Consider the following 22,378-nt stretch of genomic DNA (forward strand, 5'->3'; position numbering starts at 1 on the left):
TTGTCCGGTACTGGGGAGAGTGGCCTGACCGCTGGTTTGACAGGCTGGCGTGGTGGAGCCACAGGGAGCGTCCTGAGGTCCGCGCAGAACATCACCGAGACCGAGCTCCCCCATCGACCGGATCGGGCTCGAGCTGCAGTCTGGGACCCGGTTCTCCCTGTTTCCTGTTTCCCTGGGCGCTGGCGGGAGGTCTCAAGACCGACAGACTCAGGAACAGTTTCTTCCCCCGAGCAGTCCGCATCTTAATGAGCTCAAATTAGCACCTCCACGTACCAGCGCCTGCACTTGAAGGTACTACACTGTCTGCACTGTGTCCTGTCTCGGCTGTCTTATAACGTCGATTGTCCGTTTGTCACTTGTGCATCTGTTTTCTGGGTACAGCTGGACTCTTGTTGTCGAGGGCAGAGGAAGAATTGGTGACTCTTGAATCTCCCTGTGGCCGGGGGATCGGACACTGGGCAGTAAGATGGCTGGTAAAGGGTGTTTGTCGAGTTTGCAGTCTCCCTGGCCAAGACCAGCGCAGTGGACACACGCTGGGGCATCTCGGTCCGGGCAGAGCATACACACACAGAGCAGCACATCTGTCTGCCAGCTGCTGTCTGGGGCAACACTGAGCCCTCGGTCACAGCTGAGCTCCCTGGGCGCTAATAACACCGACAGCAGACACAACAGTCACTCAGCGTCTCTCTCAGTGCAGTGTTCATGTACTGGAGTGTCCAGTCAGTGTGTCTGTATGAACCCCCCTCTCTCAGTGCAGTGTTAATGTACTGGAGTGTCCAGTCAGTGTGTGTGTATTAACCCCTCTCTCTCTCTCTCTCTCTCTCTCAGTGCAGTGTTAATGTACTGGAGTGTCCAGTCAGTGTGTGTGTATTAACCCCTCTCTCAGTGCAGTGTTAATGTACTGGAGTGTCCAGTCAGGGTGTGTATTAACCCCTCTCTCTCTCAGTGCAGTGTTAATGTACTGGAGTGTCCAGTCAGTGTGTCTGTATTAACCCCTCTCTCTCAGTGCAGTGTTAATGTACTGGAGTGTCCAGTCAGTGTGTGTGTGTATTAACCCCTCTCTCTCTCTCAGTGCAGTGTTTGTGTACTGGAGTGTCCAGTCAGTGTGTGTGTATGAACCCCTCTCTCTCTCAGTGCAGTGTTAATGTACTGGAGTGTCCAGTCAGTGTGTGTGTATTAACCCCCCTCTCTCTCTCAGTGCAGTCTTAATGTACTGGAGTGTCCAGTCAGTGTGTGTGTATTAACCCCCCTCTCTCTCTCAGTGCAGTGTTAATGTACTGGAGTGTCCAGTCAGTGTGTCTGTATTAACCCCTCTCTCTCTCAGTGCAGTGTTAATGTACTGGAGTGTCCAGTCAGTGTGTCTGTATTAACCCCCCTCTCTCTCTCAGTGCAGTGTTCATGTACTGGAGTGTCCAGTCAGTGTGTCTGTATTAACCCCTCTCTCTCTCTCAGTGCAGTGTTCATGTACTGGAGTGTCCAGTCAGTGTGTCTGTATTAACCCCTCTCTCTCTCAGTGCAGTGTTAATGTACTGGAGTGTCCAGTCAGTGTGTCTGTATTAACCCCTCTCTCTCTCTCAGTGCAGTGTTCATGTACTGGAGTGTCCAGTCAGTGTGTCTGTATTAACCCCTCTCTCTCTCAGTGCAGTGTTAATGTACTGGAGTGTCAGTCAGTGTGTGTGTATTAACCCCTCTCTCTCTCAGTGCAGTGTTAATGTACTGGAGTGTCCAGTCAGTGTGTGTGTATTAACCCCCCTCTCTCAGTGCAGTGTTAATGTACTGGAGTGTCCAGTCAGTGTGTCTGTATTAACCCCTCTCTCTCTCAGTGCAGTGTTCATGTACTGGAGTGTCCAGTCAGTGTGTCTGTATTAACCCCTCTCTCTCTCAGTGCAGTGTTAATGTACTGGAGTGTCCAGTCAGTGTGTGTATTAACCCCTCTCTCTCTCAGTGCAGTGTTAATGTACTGGAGTGTCCAGTCAGTGTGTCTGTATGAACCCCTCTCTCTCTCAGTGCAGTGTTAATGTACTGGAGTGTCCAGTCAGTGTGTGTGTATTAACCCCTCTCTCTCTCAGTGCAGTGTTAATGTACTGGAGTGTCCAGTCAGTGTGTGTATTAACCCCTCTCTCTCTCAGTGCAGTGTTAATGTACTGGAGTGTCCAGTCAGTGTGTCTGTATTAACCCCTCTCTCTCTCAGTGCAGTGTTAATGTACTAGAGTGTCCAGTCAGTGTGTGTGTATTAACCCCTCTCTCTCTCAGTGCAGTGTTAATGTACTGGAGTGTCCAGTCAGTGTGTGTATTAACCCCTCTCTCTCTCAGTGCAGTGTTAATGTACTGGAGTGTCCAGTCAGTGTGTCTGTATTAACCCCTCTCTCTCTCAGTGCAGTGTTAATGTACTGGAGTGTCCAGTCAGTGTGTCTGTATTAACCCCTCTCTCTCAGTGCAGTGTTAATGTACTGGAGTGTCCAGTCAGTGTGTGTGTATTAACCCCTCTCTCTCTCAGTGCAGTGTTAATGTACTGGAGTGTCCAGTCAGTGTGTCTGTATTAACCCCTCTCTCTCTCAGTGCAGTGTTAATGTACTGGAGTGTCCAGTCAGTGTGTCTGTATTAACCCCTCTCTCTCAGTGCAGTGTTAATGTACTGGAGTGTCCAGTCAGTGTGTGTGTATTAACCCCTCTCTCTCTCAGTGCAGTGTTAGTGGACTCAGGGCTGCTGTGCTTGAGAAGCTGCCAATGTCTCCCAGGCTGCTCTGTTGTCTGGGTCTTCCAGACAGGCTGCAGGGAGTTTGGCCACAGACTGACAGTCAATAAACCGGAGAATTTACAGCTCATATTAGCTCACTGTCTGCGTGTCAGAGAGAGGAGCAGTGCTGGAGTAACAGTGCAGTAAGAGTGCAGTAACAGTGCAGTAACAGTGCAGTAAGAGTGCAGTAAGAGTGCAGTAGGGGTGTTGCTGTTCACCACAGACTTCCACACTGCACTGAGACACTTCATCATCGTCGTCATCCTCCTCTTTCTCAGAGCACACAGACCCAGTCCAGCTGCTTCATCATCACCCTCCTCTTCCTCAGAGCTGTAGACTCACTGCATACAGACCCAGACTCACTGCTTCATCATCACCCTCCTCTTCCTCAGAGCTGTAGACTCACTGCACACAGACCCAGTCCAGCTGCTTCATCATCACCCTCCTCTTCCTCAGAGCTGTAGACTCACTGCACACAGACCCAGTCCAGCTGCTTCATCATCACCCTCCTCCTCTTCCTCAGAACTGTAGACTCACTGCTCACAGACGCAGTCTGGCTGCTTCATCCTCCTCCTCCTCTTCCTCAGAGCTGTACTCTTCACTCTCCAGTCAGGTTCATCTTGGAGACAGACTTCAGCTATTTAAAAAATGTTTGATCATTCCAGCTGAGAAGCTCATATGTTTAGTTTAAAATCATGTATAGTTGCTCGTGTCCTGGGCTGCAGCTGTGTTTGCCTGGGAGTCTGACTGCAGTCATTGTGTTGGCATCTGTCACAGCTGGGCCACACTACACAGCCCAGAACACAAATATCCTGTCTCCTCCCTGACTGGGGCTCTCCATTCCAGCACCAGAGAGAGGAGGTCACAGAGAATCCCTCAGTAACACACACAGCAGGACAGGAGACACAGTGAGGGAGAGGAGATCACAGAGAATCCCTCAGTAACACACACACAGCAGGACAGGAGACACAGTGAGGGAGAGGAGATCACAGAGAATCCCTCAGTAACAAACACAGCAGGACAGGCGACACAGTGAGGGAGAGGAGATCACAGAGAATCCCTCAGTAACACACACACAGCAGGACAGGAGACACAGTGAGGGAGAGGAGATCACAGAGAATCTCTCAGTAACAAACACACAGCAGGACAGGAGAGACAGTGAGGGAGAGGACATCACGGAGAATCCCTCAGTAACACACACACAGCAGGACAGGAGACACAGTGAGGGAGAGGAGATCACAGAGAATCCCTCAGTAACACACACACAGCAGGACAGGAGACACAGTGAGGGAGAGGAGATCACAGAGAATCTCTCAGTAACAAACACAGCAGGACAGGAGACACAGTGAGGGAGAGGAGATCACAGAGAATCCCTCAGTAACAAACACAGCAGGACAGGAGACACAGTGAGGGAGAGGAGATCACAGAGAATCCCTCAGTAACAAACACACAGCAGGACAGGAGACACAGTGAGGGAGAGGAGATCACAGAGAATCCCTCAGTAACAAACACACAGCAGGACAGGAGACACAGTGAGAGAGAGAGGAGATCACAGAGAATCCCTCAGTAACAAACACACAGCAGGACAGGAGACACAGTGAGGGAGAGGAGATCACAGAGAATCCCTCAGTAACAAACACACAGCAGGACAGGAGACACAGTGAGAGAGAGGAGATCACAGAGAATCCCTCAGTAATGAACACACAGCAGTACAGGAGACACAGTGAGGGAGAGGAGATCACAGAGAATCCCTCAGTAACAAACACACAGCAGGATAGGAGACACAGTGAGGGAGAGGAGATCACAGAGAATCCCTCAGTAATGAACTAAGGGGAAAAACTAAGGCTACTCCTGGAAGAGGTGTGAGTGGGGCCAGCAGGGGGCGCCCTCACCCAGCTCACAGCCCACTGGAGCCCAGCAGGGGGCGCTGTCCCCCAGCTCACAGCCCACTGGAGCCCAGCGGGGGGCGCTGTCCCCCAGCTCACAGCCCACTGGAGCCCAGCAGGGGGCGCTCTCACCCAGCTCACAGCCCACTGGAGCCCAGCAGGGGGTGCTGTCCCCCAGCTCACAGCCCACTGGAGCCCAGCAGGGGGCGCTGTCCCTCAGCTCACAGCCCACTGGAGCCCAGCAGGGGGGGCCTGGCCAGTACCTGGAGGGGAGACTCCTGGGAGAGGTGTGAGTGGGGCCAGCAGGGGGCGCTCTCACCCTGCGCTCTGATGCCCCAGTCCAGTGATGGTGAGCTATAAAAGAGTAGGGCTGGACACTGACGGGGACACTGGACTGTAAACAGGCGCCGTCCTTCTGATGAGACATGAAGCCGGTGTCCTGACTCTCTGTGCTCATTAAAATCCAGTGGTGTCTCTATAAAAGTGTTGGGGTGTCACCCCGGTGTCCCCCTGGTCTTTACCAGTCCAGTCCTCCTAATAACCCCTAATGACCTCTGACCTGTCCTCATCACTCTGAGAGCTGCTGTGTGGGAGAGGACTGGAGTATCATCCAGGTGGGGTACACACTGCTGGGGGTGGGGGGGAACCCCATTACTGTAAAGAGCTTTGAGTGGGGTGTCCAGAAAAACACTATAGAAGTGTAAGGAATTATTATTATTATTTTTATGATTATTATTTTGATGATGAACACACACAACAGGACAGGAGACAGCGTGTGTGTGTCTATACAGTGAGTCTGAACTCCAGGTGTGTGTTTGTGTGTGTCTATACAGTGAGTCTGTACTCCGTGTGTGTGTGTGTGTGTGTGTGTGTGTGTGTCTATACAGTGAGTCTGTACTCCGTGTGTGTGTGTGTGTGTGTGTGTGTGTGTGTGTGTGTGTGTGTGTGTGTGTGTGTGTGTGTGTGTGTGTGTGTTAGCAGCAAGTGTTTTATTCCTACAGCCCAGGAAGCTGAGAGTGAAGATTAGTGTGGTCTGTGGGGGTCATCTGTGGCGTGTTCCCAGCACGCAGTCTTGACGTGGGGGTGTGAGGTATGTGTTGGGGCGCAGGCCTGCAGAGGCTGGGCGCTGTCCAAGTGTGCAAGGGGTTTCAGGGGTCAGAGGTCAGACGTTAACCCCTTGCTGACCCTGGGTTCAGACAGCAGTGGTGTATTTCACAGCAGGGTGAGAGTTCTCACAGAGAGAGAATCCAGGAGAACAGACTGGCGCCAGGGACTGACCCAGAGACCCAGAGACCCAGAGACACAGAGACACAGAGACCCAGAGACAGGGACTGACCCAGAGACACAGAGACCCAGAGACACAGAGACACAGAGACAGGGACTGACCCAGAGACCCAGAGACCCAGAGACCCAGAGACCCAGAGACAGGGACTGACCCAGAGACCCAGAGACCCAGAGACCCAGAGACCCAGAGACAGGGACTGACCCAGAGACCCAAAGACCCAGAGACCCAGAGACACAGAGACACAGAGACCCAGAGACACAGAGACACAGAGACAGGGACTGACCCAGAGACCCAGAGACCCAGAGACACAGAGACACAGAGACACAGAGACAGGGACTGACCCAGAGACCCAAAGACCCAGAGACACAGAGACACAGAGACACAGAGACAGGGACTGACCCAGAGACCCAGAGACACAGAGACACAGAGACACAGAGACAGGGACTGACCCAGAGACCCAGAGACCCAGAGACCCAGAGACACAGAGACACAGAGACAGGGACTGACCCAGAGACCCAAAGACCCAGAGACACAGAGACAGGGACTGACCCAGAGACCCAGAGACCCAGAGACCCAGAGACCCAGAGACACAGAGACACAGAGACAGGGACTGACCCAGAGACCCAGAGACCCAAAGACCCAGAGACACAGAGACACAGAGACACAGAGACAGGGACTGACCCAGAGACCCAGAGACCCAGAGACAGGGACTGACCCAGAGACCCAGAGACCCAGAGACACAGAGACAGGGACTGACCCAGAGACCCAAAGACCCAAAGACCCAGAGACACAGAGACACAGAGACAGGGACTGACCCAGAGACACAGAGACAGAGTCTGACCCAGAGACACAGACCCACAGACCCACAGACCCAGAGACCCAAAGACCCAGAGACAGGGACTGACCCAGAGACACAGAGACAGAGTCTGACCCAGAGACACAGACCCACAGACCCACAGACCCAGAGACACAGAGACACAGAGACAGAGTCTGACCCAGAGACACAGACCCACAGACCCACAGACACAGAGACACAGAGACAGTCTGACCCAGAGACACAGACCCAGAGACACAGAGACACAGAGACAGAGTCTGACCCAGAGCCACAGAGACACAGAGACAGAGTCTGACCCAGAGACCCAGAGACAGGGACTGACCCAGAGACACAGAGACACAGAGACAGAGTCTGACCCAGAGACACAGACCCACAGACCCACAGACCCACAGACCCAGAGACCCAGAGACACAGAGACACAGAGACACAGAGACAGAGTCTGACCCAGAGACACAGACCCAGGGACACAGAGACAGAGTCTGACCCAGAGACCCAGAGACACAGAGACAGAGTCTGACCCAGAGACACAGAGACCCAGAGACACAGAGACAGAGTCTGACCCAGAGACACAAAGACACAGAGACAGAGTCTGACCCAGAGACCCAGAGACCCAGAGACCCAGAGACCCAGAGACAGGGACTGACCCAGAGACACAGAGACAGAGTCTGACCCAGAGACACAGAGACCCAGAGACACAGAGACAGAGTCCGACCCAGAGACCCAGAGACAGGGACTGACCCAGAGACCCAGAGACACAGAGACAGGGACTGACCCAGAGACACAGACCCACAGATCCACAGACCCAGAGACACAGAGACACAGAGACAGGGACTGACCCAGAGACACAGAGACAGGGACTGACCCAGAGACACAGAGACAGAGTCTTACCCAGAGACCCAGAGACCCAGAGACACAGAGACCCAGAGACCCAGAGACACAGAGACAGGTACTGACCCAGAGACACAGAGACAGAGTCTGACCCAGAGACCCAGAGACACAGAGACCCAGAGTCAGGGTCTGACACAGAGTCACAGAGACTAGAGACACAGAGTCTGAGTCTAACCCAGAAACACAGAGACACATAGACACTGAGACACAGAGACAGATTCTGACCCAGAGACACAGAGACACTGAGACATTGAGACAGGGACAGAGAATCAGGGTCTGACACAGAGACACAGAGTCAGGGTCTGAAACAGAGTCACAGAGTCACAGGGACAGAGAGTCAGGGTCTGACACAGAGACACAGAGTCAGGGTCTGAAACAGAGTCACAGGGACAGAGAGTCAGGGTCTGACACAGAGACAGAGAGTCGGGGTCTGAAACAGAGTCACAGGGACAGAGAGTCAGGGTCTGACACAGAGACAGAGAGTCAGGGTCTGAAACAGAGTCACAGAGTCACAGGGACAGAGAGTCAGGGTCTGACACAGAGACAGAGAGTCGGGGTCTGATACAGAGACAAAGAGTCAGGGTCTGACACAGAGTCACAGAGTCACAGGGACACAGGGACAGAGAGTCAGGGTCTGACACAGAGACACAGAGGCACAGAGTCAGAGTCTGACACAGAGACACAGAGACACAGAGTTAGGGTCTGACAGAGACACAGAGACACAGAGTCAGAGTCTGACAGAGAGACACAGAGTTAGGGTCTGACAGAGAGACCCAGAGACAGAGTCACAGAGACACAGAGACACAGAGTCAGTCTGACACAGAGACACAGAGACAGTCTGACACAGAGACACAGAGACAGGGGGACAGAGAGTCAGGGTCTGACACAGAGACCCAGAGACAGAGTCACAGAGACACAGAGACACAGAGTCAGAGTCTGACACAGAGACACAGAGACACAGAGTCAGAGTCTGACACAGAGACACAGAAACACAGGTGTTAGTGTAACAGGAGGTCTGAGCAGTAGTCACTGTACTGAACACAGGTGTTAGTGGAACAGGAGGTCTGAGCAGTAGTCACTGTACTGAACACAGGTGTTAGTGGAACAGGAGGTCTGAGCAGTAGTCACTGTACTGAACACAGGTGTTAGTGGAACAGGAGGTCTGAGCAGTAGTCACTGTCTGATGCTATACTGAACACAGGTGTTAGTGGAACAGGAGGTCTGAGCAGTAGTCACTGTCTGATGCTATACTGAACACAGGTGTTAGTGGAACAGGAGGTCTGAGCAGTAGTCACTGTACTGAACACAGGTGTTAGTGGAACAGGAGGTCTGAGCAGTAGTCACTGTCTGATGCTATACTGAACACAGGTGTTAGTGGAACAGGAGGTCTGAGCAGTAGTCACTGTCTGATGCTATACTGAACACAGGTGTTAGTGGAACAGGAGGTCTGAGCAGTAGTCACTGTCTGATGCTATACTGAACACAGGGTTAGAGTAACAGGAGGTCTGAGCAGTAGTCACTGTACTGAACACAGGTGTTAGTGGAACAGGAGGTCTGAGCAGTAGTCACTGTCTGATGCTATACTGAACACAGGTGTTAGTGGAACAGGAGGTCTGAGCAGTAGTCACTGTCTGATGCTATACTGAACACAGGTGTTAGTGGAACAGGAGGTCTGAGCAGTAGTCACTGTCTGATGCTATACTGAACACAGGTGTTAGTGGAACAGGAGGTCTGAGCAGTAGTCACTGTCTGATGCTATACTGACTGCCCGTCTCTCACTCTCCTCCTGACAGAAACAGTGGGCGTGGTCTGGGTGGTGGGCGGCGCCCTGTGCAGTAAGGGGCGGTGCTATGGGCGGGGTCAGTCACTATAAAAGGCCAGTGCGCTCCTCAGACCTTCCCAGTTGTGCCGTCTGCTCAGTGAGGACCATCAGCCATCAGCCATCAGCCATCAGCCATCAGCCATCAGCCATCAGCCATCAGCCATCAGCCATCAGCCATCAGCCATCAGCCATCAGCGTATCTCTGTTCCTCCACAATGCTGGGACACACACTGCTGCAGACCTTCCTGGCGCTCTGGCTTGTGAAACAGTCTCTGCAAGGAGGTGAGACAGGCAGGGGGAGAGGGGCAGACAGGGGGAGAGGGGTACTGGGCAGAGGTAGACAGGTGCAGGGGGAGAGGGGTACTGGGAAGAGGCAGATAGGGGGAGAGGGGTACTGGGCAGAGGTAGACAGGTGCAGGGGGAGAGGGGTACTGGGCAGAGGCAGACAGGGGGAGAGGGGTACTGGGCAGAGGTAGACAGGTGCGGGGGGAGAGGGGTACTGGGGAGAGGCAGACAGGGGGAGAGGGCTTTTGGGGGAGGTAGACAGGTGCAGGGGGAGAGGGGTACTGGGGAGAGGCAGATAGGGGGAGAGGGGTACTGGGCAGAGATAGACAGGTGCAGGGGGAGAGGGGTACTGGGCAGAGGTAGACAGGTGCAGGGGGAGAGGGGTACTGGGGAGAGGTAGACAGGTGCAGGGGGAGAGGGGTACTGGGGAGAGGCAGACAGGGGGAGAGGGCTTTTGGGGGAGGTAGACAGGTGCAGGGGGAGAGGGGTACTGGGGAGAGGCAGACAGGGGGAGAGGGGTACTGGGCAGAGGTAGACAGGTGCAGGGGGAGAGGGGTACTGGGGAGAGGCAGATAGGGGGAGAGGGGTACTGGGCAGAGATAGACAGGTGCAGGGGGAGAGGGGTACTGGGGAGAGGCAGACAGGGGGAGGGGGGTACTGGGCAGAGGCAGGGAGGGGGTATTGGGCCGAGGGGGCAGATGTGAAAGGTTTCCTGCTCTGCTGTCACTCTTGCAGTCTCTGGGCCAGGCTGAGATCGTTACTCCTACAATCTCTTTGCTGATGGGCTGGACTGACTTCTGTGCAGTTGTACAGATCTTCAGGGTGTGTGTGTGTGTGTGTGTCCTGTGATGGACCGCTGTCCTGTCCAGGGTGTGTGTGTGTGTGTTTGTGTGTGTGTGTGTGTCCTGTGATGGACCACTGTCCTGTCCAGGTGTGTGTGTGTGTGTGTGTGTGTGTGTGTGTGTGTGTGTGTGTGTGTGTGTGTGTGTGTGTGTGTGTCCTGTGATGGACCACTGTCCTTTTTCTTCACGACCTCTCTCCCTCCCTCTCTCTCTCTCTCTCTCCCCCTCTCCCTCCCTCTCCCTCCCTCTCTCCCTCTCTCCCTCCCTCTCTCTCTCCCTCTCTCTCTCTCTCTCTCCCTCTCTCCCTCTCTCTCTCTCCCGGCTGTGTTTGCCTGTGAAATTCCTGCGTCTGTGTGGCGGTCAGCTGGGGTGAGACAGGCTCACCTCTGCAGCCTGCTGGGAATCTGGCAGGACTGTGTGAGGGCTGGGCCGGACAATGTGCCCCTTCTGCCCCTGTGCTGTTCCAGCCAGCGTGCACACCCCCTCCCCCCCTGCTGTTAACTAACACCCCCACTTTTACAACAGTCCTGCCAGAGTTACCCCAGTGTGTCTTCCTGTCTGACAGCTGGGGTTCTGTGATGGGCCAGACCTTGACCGGACCTGAGCCAGTGGACCAGCTGTCCTGTCCTCCTGGTCCAACAGGACTGGTCCTGAACCACTGGACCAGCTGTCCTCCTGGTCTAACAGGACTGGTCCTGAACCAGTGGACCAGCTGTCCTCCCGGTGTAACAGGACTGGTCCTGAGCCAGTGGACCAGCTGTCCTCTCCTCCTGGTCCAACAGGACTGGTCCTGAGCCAGTGGACCAGCTGTCCTCCTGGTCCAACAGGACTGGTCCTGAGCCAGTGGACCAGCTGTCCTCCTGGTCCAACAGGACTGGTCCTGAGCCACTGGACCAGCTGTCCTCCTGGTCCAACAGGACTGGTCCTGAACCACTGGACCAGCTGTCCTCCTGGTCCAACAGGACTGGTCCTGAGCCACTGGACCAGCTGTCCTCCTGGTCCAACAGGACTGGTCCTGAGCCAGTGGACCAGCTGTCCTGTCCTCCTGGTCCAACAGGACTGGTCCTGAGCCAGTGGACCAGCTGTCCTCCTGGTCCAACAGGACTGGTCCTGAGCCAGTGGACCAGCTGTCCTCCTGGTCCAACAGGACTGGTCCTGAGCCACTGGACCAGCTGTCCTCCTGGTCCAACAGGACTGGTCCTGAACCACTGGACCAGCTGTCCTCCTGGTCCAACAGGACTGGTCCTGAGCCAGTGGACCAGCTGTCCTGTCCCCCTGATACACGCTGGCCTGTAAGAGGACTGTGTGATGATGATGATGATGATGAAGGTGCTGTCTGTTCCACAGGAGTGAAGCCCCAGACAGGAGGTGCTCTTGGAAGATTGCTCCTGCCTTCAGCAATGAGAGGTGAGACACCAGGCTACAGCTGTGATCTCCTCTCTCTCTCTCTCTGAGCCTCCTGTCCTGTTGTGTGTTTATTACTGAGGGATTGTGTGTTGTTTGAATGTGTATTTCTGAATTACAGTGTTTATTATAGTGTGTGTCCTGCAGCTCTGTGCTCTTGTCTTTCAGGGTTTATTATAGTGTGTGTGTGCTGTAGCTCTGTGCTCTTGTCTTTCAGGGTTTATTATAGTGTGTGTGCTGTAGCTCTGTGCTCTTGTCTTTCGGGGTTTATTATAGTGTGTGTGCTGTAGCTCTGTGCTCTTGTCTTTCAGGGTTTATTATAGTGTGTGTCCTGTAGCTCTGTGCTCTTGTCTTTCAGGGTTTATTATAGTGTGTGTGCTGTAGCTCTGTGCCCTTGTCTTTCGGGGTTTATTATAGTGTGTGTCCTGCAGCTCTGTGCTCTTGTCTTTCAGGGTTTATTATAGTGTGTGTCCTGCAGCTCTGTGCTCTTGTCTTTCAGGGTTTATTATAGTGTGTGTGTGCTGTAGCTCTGTGCTCTTGTCTTTCAGGGTTTATTATAGTGTGTGTGCTGTAGCTCTGTGCTCTTGTCTTTCAGGGTTTATTATAGTGTGTGTGCTGTAGCTCTGTGCTCTTGTCTTTCAGGGTTTATTATAGTGTGTGTGCTGTAGCTCTGTGCTCTTGTCTTTCAGGGTTTATTATAGTGTGTGTGCTGTAGCTCTGTGCTCTTGTCTTTCAGGGTTTATTATAGTGTGTGTGCTGTAGCTCTGTGCTCTTGTCTTTCAGGGTTTATTATAGTGTGTGTGCTGTAGCTCTGTGCTCTTGTCTTTCAGGGTTTATTATAGTGTGTGTGCTGTAGCTCTGTGCTCTTGTCTTTCAGGGTTTATTATAGTGTGTGTGCTGTAGCTCTGTGCTCTTGTCTTTCAGGGTTTATTATAGTGTGTGTGCTGTAGCTCTGTGCTCTTGTCTTTCGGGGTTTATTATAGTGTGTGTGTGCTGTAGCTCTGTGCTCTTGTCTTTCGGGGTTTATTATAGTGTGTGTGCTGTAGCTCTGTGCTCTTGTCTTTCGGGGTTTATTATAGTGTGTGTGCTGTAGCTCTGTGCTCTTGTCTTTCAGGGTTTATTATAGTGTGTGTGCTGTAGCTCTGTGCTCTTGTCTTTCGGGGTTTATTATAGTGTGTGTGCTGTAGCTCTGTGCTCTTGTCTTTCGGGGTTTATTATAGTGTGTGTCCTGCAGCTCTGTGCCCTTGTCTTTAGGGGTTTATTATAGTGTGTGTGCTGTAGCTCTGTGCTCTTGTCTTTCGGGGTTTATTATAGTGTGTGTGCTGTAGCTCTGTGCCCTTGTCTTTCGGGGTTTATTATAGTGTGTGTGCTGTAGCTCTGTGCTCTTGTCTTTCGGGGTTTATTATAGTGTGTGTGCTGTAGCTCTGTGCTCTTGTCTTTCGGGGTTTATTATAGTGTGTGTGCTGTAGCTCTGTGCTCTTGTCTTTAGGGGTTTATTATAGTGTGTGTCCTGCAGCTCTGTGCCCTTGTCTTTAGGGGTTTATTATAGTGTGTGTGCTGCAGCTCTGTGCTCTTGTCTTTCAGGGTTTATTATAGTGTGTGTGTGCTGTAGCTCTGTGCTCTTGTCTTTCAGGGTTTATTATAGTGTGTGTGTTGTAGCTCTGTGCCCTTGTCTTTCAGGGTTTATTATAGTGTGTGTGCTGTAGCTCTGTGCTCTTGTCTTTCAGGGTTTATTATAGTGTGTGTGCTGTAGCTCTGTGCTCTTGTCTTTCAGGGTTTATTATAGTGTGTGTGCTGTAGCTCTGTGCCCTTGTCTTTCAGGGTTTATTATAGTGTGTGTGCTGTAGCTCTGTGCCCTTGTCTTTCAGGGTTTATTATAGTGTGTGTGCTGTAGCTCTGTGCTCATGTCTTTCGGGGTTTATTATAGTGTGTGTGCTGTAGCTCTGTGCTCTTGTCTTTCGGGGTTTATTATAGTGTGTGTGCTGTAGCTCTGTGCTCTTGTCTTTCGGGGTTTATTATAGTGTGTGTGCTGTAGCTCTGTGCTCTTGTCTTTCGGGGTTTATTATAGTGTGTGTGCTGTAGCTCTGTGCTCTTGTCTTTCGGGGTTTATTATAGTGTGTGTGCTGCAGCTCTGTGCTCTTGTCTTTCGGGGTTTATTATAGTGTGTGTGCTGTAGCTCTGTGCTCTTGTCTTTCAGGGTTTATTATAGTGTGTGTGCTGTAGCTCTGTGCTCTTGTCTTTCAGGGTTTATTATAGTGTGTGTCCTGTAGCTCTGTGCTCTTGTCTTTCAGGGTTTATTATAGTGTGTGTGCTGTAGCTCTGTGCTCTTGTCTTTAGGGGTTTATTATAGTGTGTGTGTGCTGTAGCTCTGTGCCCTTGTCTTTCAGGGTTTATTATAGTGTGTGTGCTGCAGCTCTGTGCTCTGATGTCTGTTGTGTTTCAGGGGCTGGAGCAGGTGCTGCACTGGGGCCATATGGGGCCAAAGCTGGAGGTGAGAAGTGGGGTACATTTGGGTACAGGGTCAGTGACAGTGGGGTACAGGGATAGTGGGGTACAGAATGGTGACAGTGGGGTTCAGTGGGGGACAGGACAGTTACAGAGGGGTACAGGTTCAGTGCGGTACAGGGACGGTGACAGTGGGGTACAGTGGGGTACAGGGACGGTGACAGTGGGGTACAGGGTCAGGGACAGTTGGGTTCAGTGGGGTACAGGGACGGTGACAGTGGGGTACAGGGACGGTGACAGTGGGGTTCAGTGGGGTTCTGTGGGGTACTGTGACAGTGACAGTGGGGGACAGTGACAGTGGGGTACTGGGTCAGGGACAGTGGGGTTCGGTGGGGTTCTGTGGGGGACAGTGACAGTGGGGTACAGGGACGGTGACAGTGGGGTACAGTGACAGTCGGGTACTGGGTCAGGGACAGTGGGGTTCAGTGGGGGACAGTGACAGTGGGGTACTGGGTCAGGGACAGTGGGGTTCAGTGGGGTTCTGTGGGGTACTGTGACAGTGACAGTGGGGTTCAGTGGGGGACAGTGACAGTGGGGTACAGGACAGTGACAGTGGGGTTCAGTGGGGGACAGTGACAGTGGGGTACTGGGTCAGGGACAGTGGGGTTCAGTGGGGTTCTGTGGGGTACTGTGACAGTGACAGTGGGGTTCAGTGGGGGACAGTGACAGTGGGGTACAGGACAGTGACAGTGGGGTTCTGTGGGGTACTGTGACAGTGACAGTGGGGTTCAGTGGGGGACAGTGACAGTGGGGTACAGGACAGGGACAGTGGGGTTCAGTGGGGGACAGTGACAGTGGGGTACTGTGACAGTGACAGTGGGGTTCGGTGGGGTTCTGTGGGGTACAGTGGGGGCACTCCGACAGTCTCCTCAGGCTCTGCTAACTCCTGTGCTCCTGCCTGCAGGTGTGACCCTGCCCCTGGGACTGCAGCCTGGCCGCAGGTTCGGAGTCAAGCCTGGAAAAGCAGGGGGTGAGGAGGGGCGCTGGGGCACTGGGGCGCTGGGGAGGGGAGGGGCGCTGGGGCACTGGGGTGAGGAGGGGCGCTGGGGTGCTGGGGTGGGGAGGGGCGCTGGGGCACTGGGGCGCTGGGGTGGGGAGGGGCGCTGGGGCACTGGGGTGGGGAGGGGCGCTGGGGCGCTGGGGCACTGGGGTGGGGAGGGGCGCTGGGGCACTGGGGCGCTGGGGAGGGGAGGGGCGCTGGGGCGCTGGGGCACTGGGGTGGGGAGGGGCGCTGGGGCACTGGGGTGAGGAGGGGTGCTGGGGCGCTAGAGCACTGGGGCACTGGGGTGCTGGGGTGGGGAGGGGCGCTGGGGCACTGGGGCACTGGGGTGGGGAGGGGCGCTGGGGCACTGGGGCGCTGGGGAGGGGAGGGGCGCTGGGGCACTGGGGCACTGGGGTGGGGAGGGGCGCTGGGGCACTGGGGTGGGGAGGGGCGCTGGGGTGCTGGGGCGCTGGGGTGGGGAGGGGCGCTGGGGCGCTGGGGTGAGGAGGGGTGCTGGGGCGCTGGGGTGAGGAGGGGTGCTGGGGCGCTGGGGCACTGGGGCACTGGGGTGGGGAGGGGCGCTGGGGCACTGGGGTGGGGAGGGGCGCTGGGGTGCTGGGGCGCTGGGGTGGGGAGGGGCGCTGGGGCGCTGGGGTGAGGAGGGGCGCTGGGGTGAGGAGGGGTGCTGGGGCGCTGGGGTGAGGAGGGGCGCTGGGGCGCTGGGGCGCTGGGGTGGGGAGGGGCGCTGGGGCACTGGGGCGGGGAGGGGCGCAGGGGCGCTGGGGTGTGTGGTGTGTGTGTGTCAGGTGGAGCTGGGCGTCGAGACTCGTTAAGAGGGGTAACACATTAACCCCTGTGTCTCCGCAGGGGCAGCTGCGGGGGCTGCAGCCAGGCCACTGAAACAGGGTGAGTAGAGTCCCACCCCTCGCCGAGCTCCGCACAGCGAAGCACAATCCTCGCGTGACTTGTCGCGTGTGTTTCAGGTTACGGCGTCCAGCCAGGCTATGGAGCAGGTACGACCATCTCTTCGTCATCATCAAATCTTCATCATCATCACTACTGTGACCTTCTTCATCACTGCTATTTCTGTTGCAGGAGCAGCACTCGGGCTACCTCAGGCCAGGAAACAGAAAGCAGGTGAGAGACACAGCAGCACCCTGTGTGTGTGTGTGTGTGTGTGTGTGTGTGTGTGTGTGTGTGTGTGTGTGTGTGTGTGTGTGTGTGTGCGCGCGCAACTGGCTCTCCGGTGCTCTGCTGTCCTCACTGTGTGTCTCTGTCTCTGTGTCTGTCTGCTGTCCTCACTGTGTGTCTCTGTGTCTGTCTGCTGTCCTCACTGTGTCTCTGTTTCTGCAGGTTATGGCGGCAATGGATATGCTTATGGGGCTCAGCCACTCGGAGGTCAGTGTGTGACAGTGTGTGTCGGGGTGTGTGACAGTCCACAGCTCTTTAAACTTACTACACCTGTCTTTTGTTGCTAGGATACGGACCTGGGGCAGGAGCCTATCTGGGGGCGGGGCTTGGGGCAGGTAAGAGCCAATAGGCTGTCTGTCTGCTTTTGTCCATGTCCCTGATTCGCTGTGTCATCTGGGTCTTCACCAGCACAACCCACCCCTCTCACACCTCTTTCCCCCTCAGGGCCTGGAGTCTCTGCTGGACTGGCAGGTCAGTCTGCGTGTGCGTGACTGTGCAGGTGTCTACATGTGTGCGCGTGACTGTGCAGGTGTCTACATGTGTGCGCGTGTCTGTGCAGGTGTCTACACGTGTGCGCGTGTCTGTGCAGGTGTCTACACGTGTGCGCGTGTCTGTGCAGGTGTCTACATGTGTGCGCGTGTCTGTGCAGGTGTGTGCGTGCGTGTTACAATAGGGGCTCCAGTCCCAGTACAGAAGACCAGTCTGTTACAATAGGAGCTACAGTCCCAGTGCAGTAGACCAGTCTGTTACAATAGGGGCTCCAGTCCCAGTACAGTAGAACAGTCTGTTACAATAGGGGCTACAGTCCCAGTACAGAAGACCAGTCTGTTACAATAGGAGCTACAGTCCCAGTACAGTAGACCAGTCTGTTACAAAAGGGGATCCAGTCCCAGTACAGAAGACCAGTCTGTTACAATAGGGGCTACAGTCCCAGTACAGTAGACCAGTCCTGTTACAATAGGAGCTACAGTCCCAGTACAGTAGACCAGTCCTGTTACAATAGGAGCTACAGTCCCAGTACAGTACAACAGTCCTGTTACAATAGGAGCTACAGTCCCAGTACAGTAGGACAGTCTGTTACATTAGGAGCTACAGTCCCAGTACAGTACAACAGTCCTGTTACAATAGGAGCTACAGTCCCAGTACAGGAGACCAGTCTGTTACAATAGGAGCTACAGTCCCAGTACAGTAGACCAGTCTGTTACAATAGGAGCTACAGTCCCAGTACAGAAGACCAGTCTGTTACAATAGGGGCTACAGTCCCAGTACAGTAGACCAGTCTGTTACAATAGGAGCTACAGTCCCAGTACAGGAGACCAGTCTGTTACAATAGGAGCTACAGTCCCAGTACAGTAGACCAGTCTGTTACAATAGGAGCTACAGTCCCAGTACAGTAGACCAGTCCTGTTACAATAGGAGACACAGTCCCAGTACAGTAGACCAGTCCTGTTACAATAGGAGCTACAGTCCCAGTACAGTAGAACAGTCTGTTACAATAGGAGCTCCAGTCCCAGTACAGTAGACCAGTCTGTTACAATAGGGGCTCCAGTCCCAGTGCAGTAGACCAGTCCTGTTACAATAGGGGCTCCAGTCCCAGTGCAGTAGACCAGTCCTGTTACAATAGGAGCTACAGTCCCAGTACAGTAGACCAGTCTGTTACAATAGGAGCTACAGTCCCAGTACAGTAGACCAGTCTGTTACAATAGGAGCTACAGTCCCAGTACAGTAGACCAGTCTGTTACAATAGGAGCTACAGTCCCAGTACAGTAGGACAGTCCTGTTACAATAGGAGCTACAGTCCCAGTACAGTAGACCAGTCTGTTACAATAGGAGCTCCAGTCCCAGTACAGGAGACCAGTCTGTTACAATAGGAGCTCCAGTCCCAGTGCAGTAGACCAGTCTGTTACAATAGGAGCTCCAGTCCCAGTACAGGAGACCAGTCTGTTACAATAGGAGCTCCAGTCCCAGTGCAGTAGACCAGTCTGTTACAATAGGAGCTACAGTCCCAGTACAGTAGACCAGTCTGTTACAATAGGAGCTACAGTCCCAGTACAGTAGACCAGTCTGTTACAATAGGAGCTACAGTCCCAGTACAGTAGACCAGTCTGTTACAATAGGAGCTACAGTCCCAGTACAGGAGACCAGTCTGTTACAATAGGAGCTCCAGTCCCAGTACAGGAGACCAGTCTGTTACAATAGGAGCTCCAGTCCCAGTACAGGAGACCAGTCTGTTACAAAAGGAGCTCCAGTCCCAGTACAGGAGACCAGTACTGTTACAATAGGAGCTACAGTCCCAGTACAGTAGACCAGTCCGTTACAATAGGAGCTACAGTCCCAGTACAGTAGACCAGTCTGTTACAATAGGAGCTACAGTCCCAGTGCAGTAGAACAGTCCTGTTACAATAGGAGCTACAGTCCCAGTACATTAGACCAGTCTGTTACAATAGGAGCTACAGTCCCAGTACAGTAGAACAGTCTGTTACAATAGGAGCTACAGTCCCAGTACAGTAGACCAGTCTGTTACAATAGGGGCTACAGTCCCAGTACAGTAGAACAGTCTGTTACAATAGGAGCTACAGTCCCAGTACAGGAGACCAGTCTGTTACAATAGGAGCTACAGTCCCAGTAAAGTAGACCAGTCTGTTACAATAGGAGCTACAGTCCCAATACAGTAGGACAGTCTGTTACAATAGGAGCTCCAGTCCCAGTACAGTAGACCAGTCTGTTACAATAGGAGCTCCAGTCCCAGTCCAGTAGACCAGTCCTGTTACAATAGGAGCTACAGTCCCAGTGCAGTAGGACAGTCTGTTACAGTAGGAGCTACAGTCCCAGTACAGTAGACCAGTCTCTTACAATAGGAGCTACAGTCCCAGTACAGTAGACCAGTCCTGTTACAATAGGAGCTACAGTCCCAGTACAGTAGACCAGTCTGTTACAATAGGGGCTACAGTCCCAGTGCAGTAGGACAGTCCTGTTACAATAGGAGCTACAGTCCCAGTACAGTAGACCAGTCTGTTACAATAGGAGCTCCAGTCCCAGTACAGGAGACCAGTCTGTTACAATAGGAGCTCCAGTCCCAGTGCAGTAGACCAGTCTGTTACAATAGGAGCTCCAGTCCCAGTACAGGAGACCAGTCTGTTACAATAGGAGCTCCAGTCCCAGTGCAGTAGACCAGTCTGTTACAATAGGAGCTACAGTCCCAGTACAGTAGACCAGTCTGTTACAATAGGAGCTACAGTCCCAGTACAGTAGACCAGTCTGTTACAATAGGAGCTACAGTCCCAGTACAGTAGGACAGTCCTGTTACAATAGGAGCTACAGTCCCAGTACAGTAGACCAGTCTGTTACAATAGGAGCTACAGTCCCAGTACAGGAGACCAGTCTGTTACAATAGGAGCTCCAGTCCCAGTGCAGTAGACCAGTCTGTTACAATAGGAGCTCCAGTCCCAGTACAGGAGACCAGTCTGTTACAAAAGGAGCTCCAGTCCCAGTACAGGAGACCAGTACTGTTACAATAGGAGCTACAGTCCCAGTACAGTAGACCAGTCCGTTACAATAGGAGCTACAGTCCCAGTACAGTAGACCAGTCTGTTACAATAGGAGCTACAGTCCCAGTGCAGTAGAACAGTCCTGTTACAATAGGAGCTACAGTCCCAGTACAGTAGACCAGTCTGTTACAATAGGAGCTACAGTCCCAGTACAGTAGAACAGTCTGTTACAATAGGAGCTACAGTCCCAGTACAGTAGACCAGTCTGTTACAATAGGGGCTACAGTCCCAGTACAGTAGAACAGTCTGTTACAATAGGAGCTACAGTCCCAGTACAGGAGACCAGTCTGTTACAATAGGAGCTACAGTCCCAGTAAAGTAGACCAGTCTGTTACAATAGGAGCTACAGTCCCAATACAGTAGGACAGTCTGTTACAATAGGAGCTCCAGTCCCAGTACAGTAGACCAGTCTGTTACAATAGGAGCTCCAGTCCCAGTCCAGTAGACCAGTCCTGTTACAATAGGAGCTACAGTCCCAGTGCAGTAGGACAGTCTGTTACAGTAGGAGCTACAGTCCCAGTACAGTAGACCAGTCTCTTACAATAGGAGCTACAGTCCCAGTACAGTAGACCAGTCCTGTTACAATAGGAGCTACAGTCCCAGTACAGTAGACCAGTCTGTTACAATAGGGGCTACAGTCCCAGTGCAGTAGAACAGTCTGTTACAGTAGGAGCTACAGTCCCAGTACAGTAGACCAGTCTGTTACAATAGGAGCTACAGTCCCAGTGCAGTAGACCAGTCTGTTACAATAGGAGCTACAGTCCCAGTGCAGTAGACCAGTCCTGTTACAATAGGAGCTACAGTCCCAGTGCAGTAGACCAGTCCTGTTACAATAGGAGCTCCAGTCCCAGTACAGTAGACCAGTCTGTTACAATAGGAGCTCCAGTCCCAGTCCAGTAGACCAGTCCTGTTACAATAGGAGCTACAGTCCCAGTGCAGTAGGACAGTCTGTTACAGTAGGAGCTACAGTCCCAGTACAGTAGAACAGTCTCTTACAATAGGAGCTACAGTCCCAGTACAGTAGACCAGTCTCTTACAATAGGAGCTACAGTCCCAGTACAGTAGACCAGTCCTGTTACAATAGGAGCTACAGTCCCAGTACAGTAGACCAGTCTGTTACAATAGGGGCTACAGTCCCAGTGCAGTAGAACAGTCTGTTACAGTAGGAGCTACAGTCCCAGTACAGTAGACCAGTCTGTTACAATAGGAGCTACAGTCCCAGTACAGTAGACCAGTCTGTTACAATAGGAGCTACAGTCCCAGTACAGTAGACCAGTCCTGTTACAATAGGAGCTACAGTCCCAGTGCAGTAGACCAGTCTGTTACAATAGGAGCTACAGTCCCAGTACAGTAGGACAGTCCTGTTACAATAGGAGCTACAGTCCCAGTACAGTAGACCAGTCTGTTACAATAGGAGCTACAGTCCCAGTGCAGTAGACCAGTCTGTTACAATAGGAGCTACAGTCCCAGTACAGTAGACCAGTCCTGTTACAATAGGAGCTACAGTCCCAGTACAGTAGACCAGTCTGTTACAATAGGAGCTACAGTCCCAGTGCAGTAGACCAGTCTGTTACAATAGGAGCTACAGTCCCAGTACAGTAGACCAGTCTGTTACAGTAGGAGCTACAGTCCCAGTACAGTAGACCAGTCTGTTACAATAGGGGCTACAGTCCCAGTACAGTAGACCAGTCCTGTTACAATAGGAGCTACAGTCCCAGTACAGTAGGACAGTCTGTTACAATAGGGGCTACAGTCCCAGTACAGTAGACCAGTCCAGTTACAATAGGGGCTACAGTCCCAGTACAGTAGAACAGTCTGTTACAATAGGAGCTACAGTCCCAGTACAGTAGACCAGTCTGTTACAATAGGGGCTACAGTCCCAGTACAGTAGACCAGTCCTGTTACAATAGGAGCTACAGTCCCAGTACAGTAGGACAGTCTGTTACAATAGGGGCTACAGTCCCAGTACAGTAGACCAGTCCAGTTACAATAGGGGCTACAGTCCCAGTACAGTAGAACAGTCTGTTACAATAGGAGCTACAGTCCCAGTACAGTAGACCAGTCCAGTTACAATAGGGGCTACAGTCCCAGTACAGTAGAACAGTCTGTTACAATAGGAGCTACAGTCCCAGTACAGTAGACCAGTCTGTTACAATAGGGGCTCCAGTC

At 53.1% G+C, this 22,378-nt stretch overlaps 1 protein-coding gene across 5 annotated transcripts in view; it reads left to right on the forward strand.

The window, feature by feature from the left end:
- Nucleotides 1-9,543: 9,543 nt before the first annotated feature.
- The window catches only part of LOC148659534 (uncharacterized), a 39,781-nt gene continuing 26,946 nt past the window's right edge, over nt 9,544-22,378 (forward strand). For all 5 annotated transcript variants that reach the window (XM_088633789.1, XM_088633792.1, XM_088633793.1 and 2 more), the window contains exons 1-10: nt 9,544-9,556; nt 9,627-9,734; nt 11,927-11,986; nt 14,427-14,474; nt 15,393-15,458; nt 16,338-16,376; nt 16,454-16,483; nt 16,566-16,607; nt 16,824-16,868; nt 16,949-16,996. In XM_088633789.1, the coding sequence (XP_088489915.1) occupies nt 9,668-9,734; nt 11,927-11,986; nt 14,427-14,474; nt 15,393-15,458; nt 16,338-16,376; nt 16,454-16,483; nt 16,566-16,607; nt 16,824-16,868; nt 16,949-16,996 (445 nt within the window). In that variant the 5' untranslated portion in view covers nt 9,544-9,556; nt 9,627-9,667. The remainder of the gene's footprint in view (nt 9,557-9,626; nt 9,735-11,926; nt 11,987-14,426; nt 14,475-15,392; nt 15,459-16,337; nt 16,377-16,453; nt 16,484-16,565; nt 16,608-16,823; nt 16,869-16,948; nt 16,997-22,378) is intronic.

This window comes from Lepisosteus platostomus, chromosome 6 (genome assembly GCF_059453375.1).
Source record: "Lepisosteus platostomus isolate fLepPlt1 chromosome 6, fLepPlt1.hap1, whole genome shotgun sequence".
Lineage (NCBI taxonomy): Eukaryota > Metazoa > Chordata > Actinopteri > Semionotiformes > Lepisosteidae > Lepisosteus > Lepisosteus platostomus.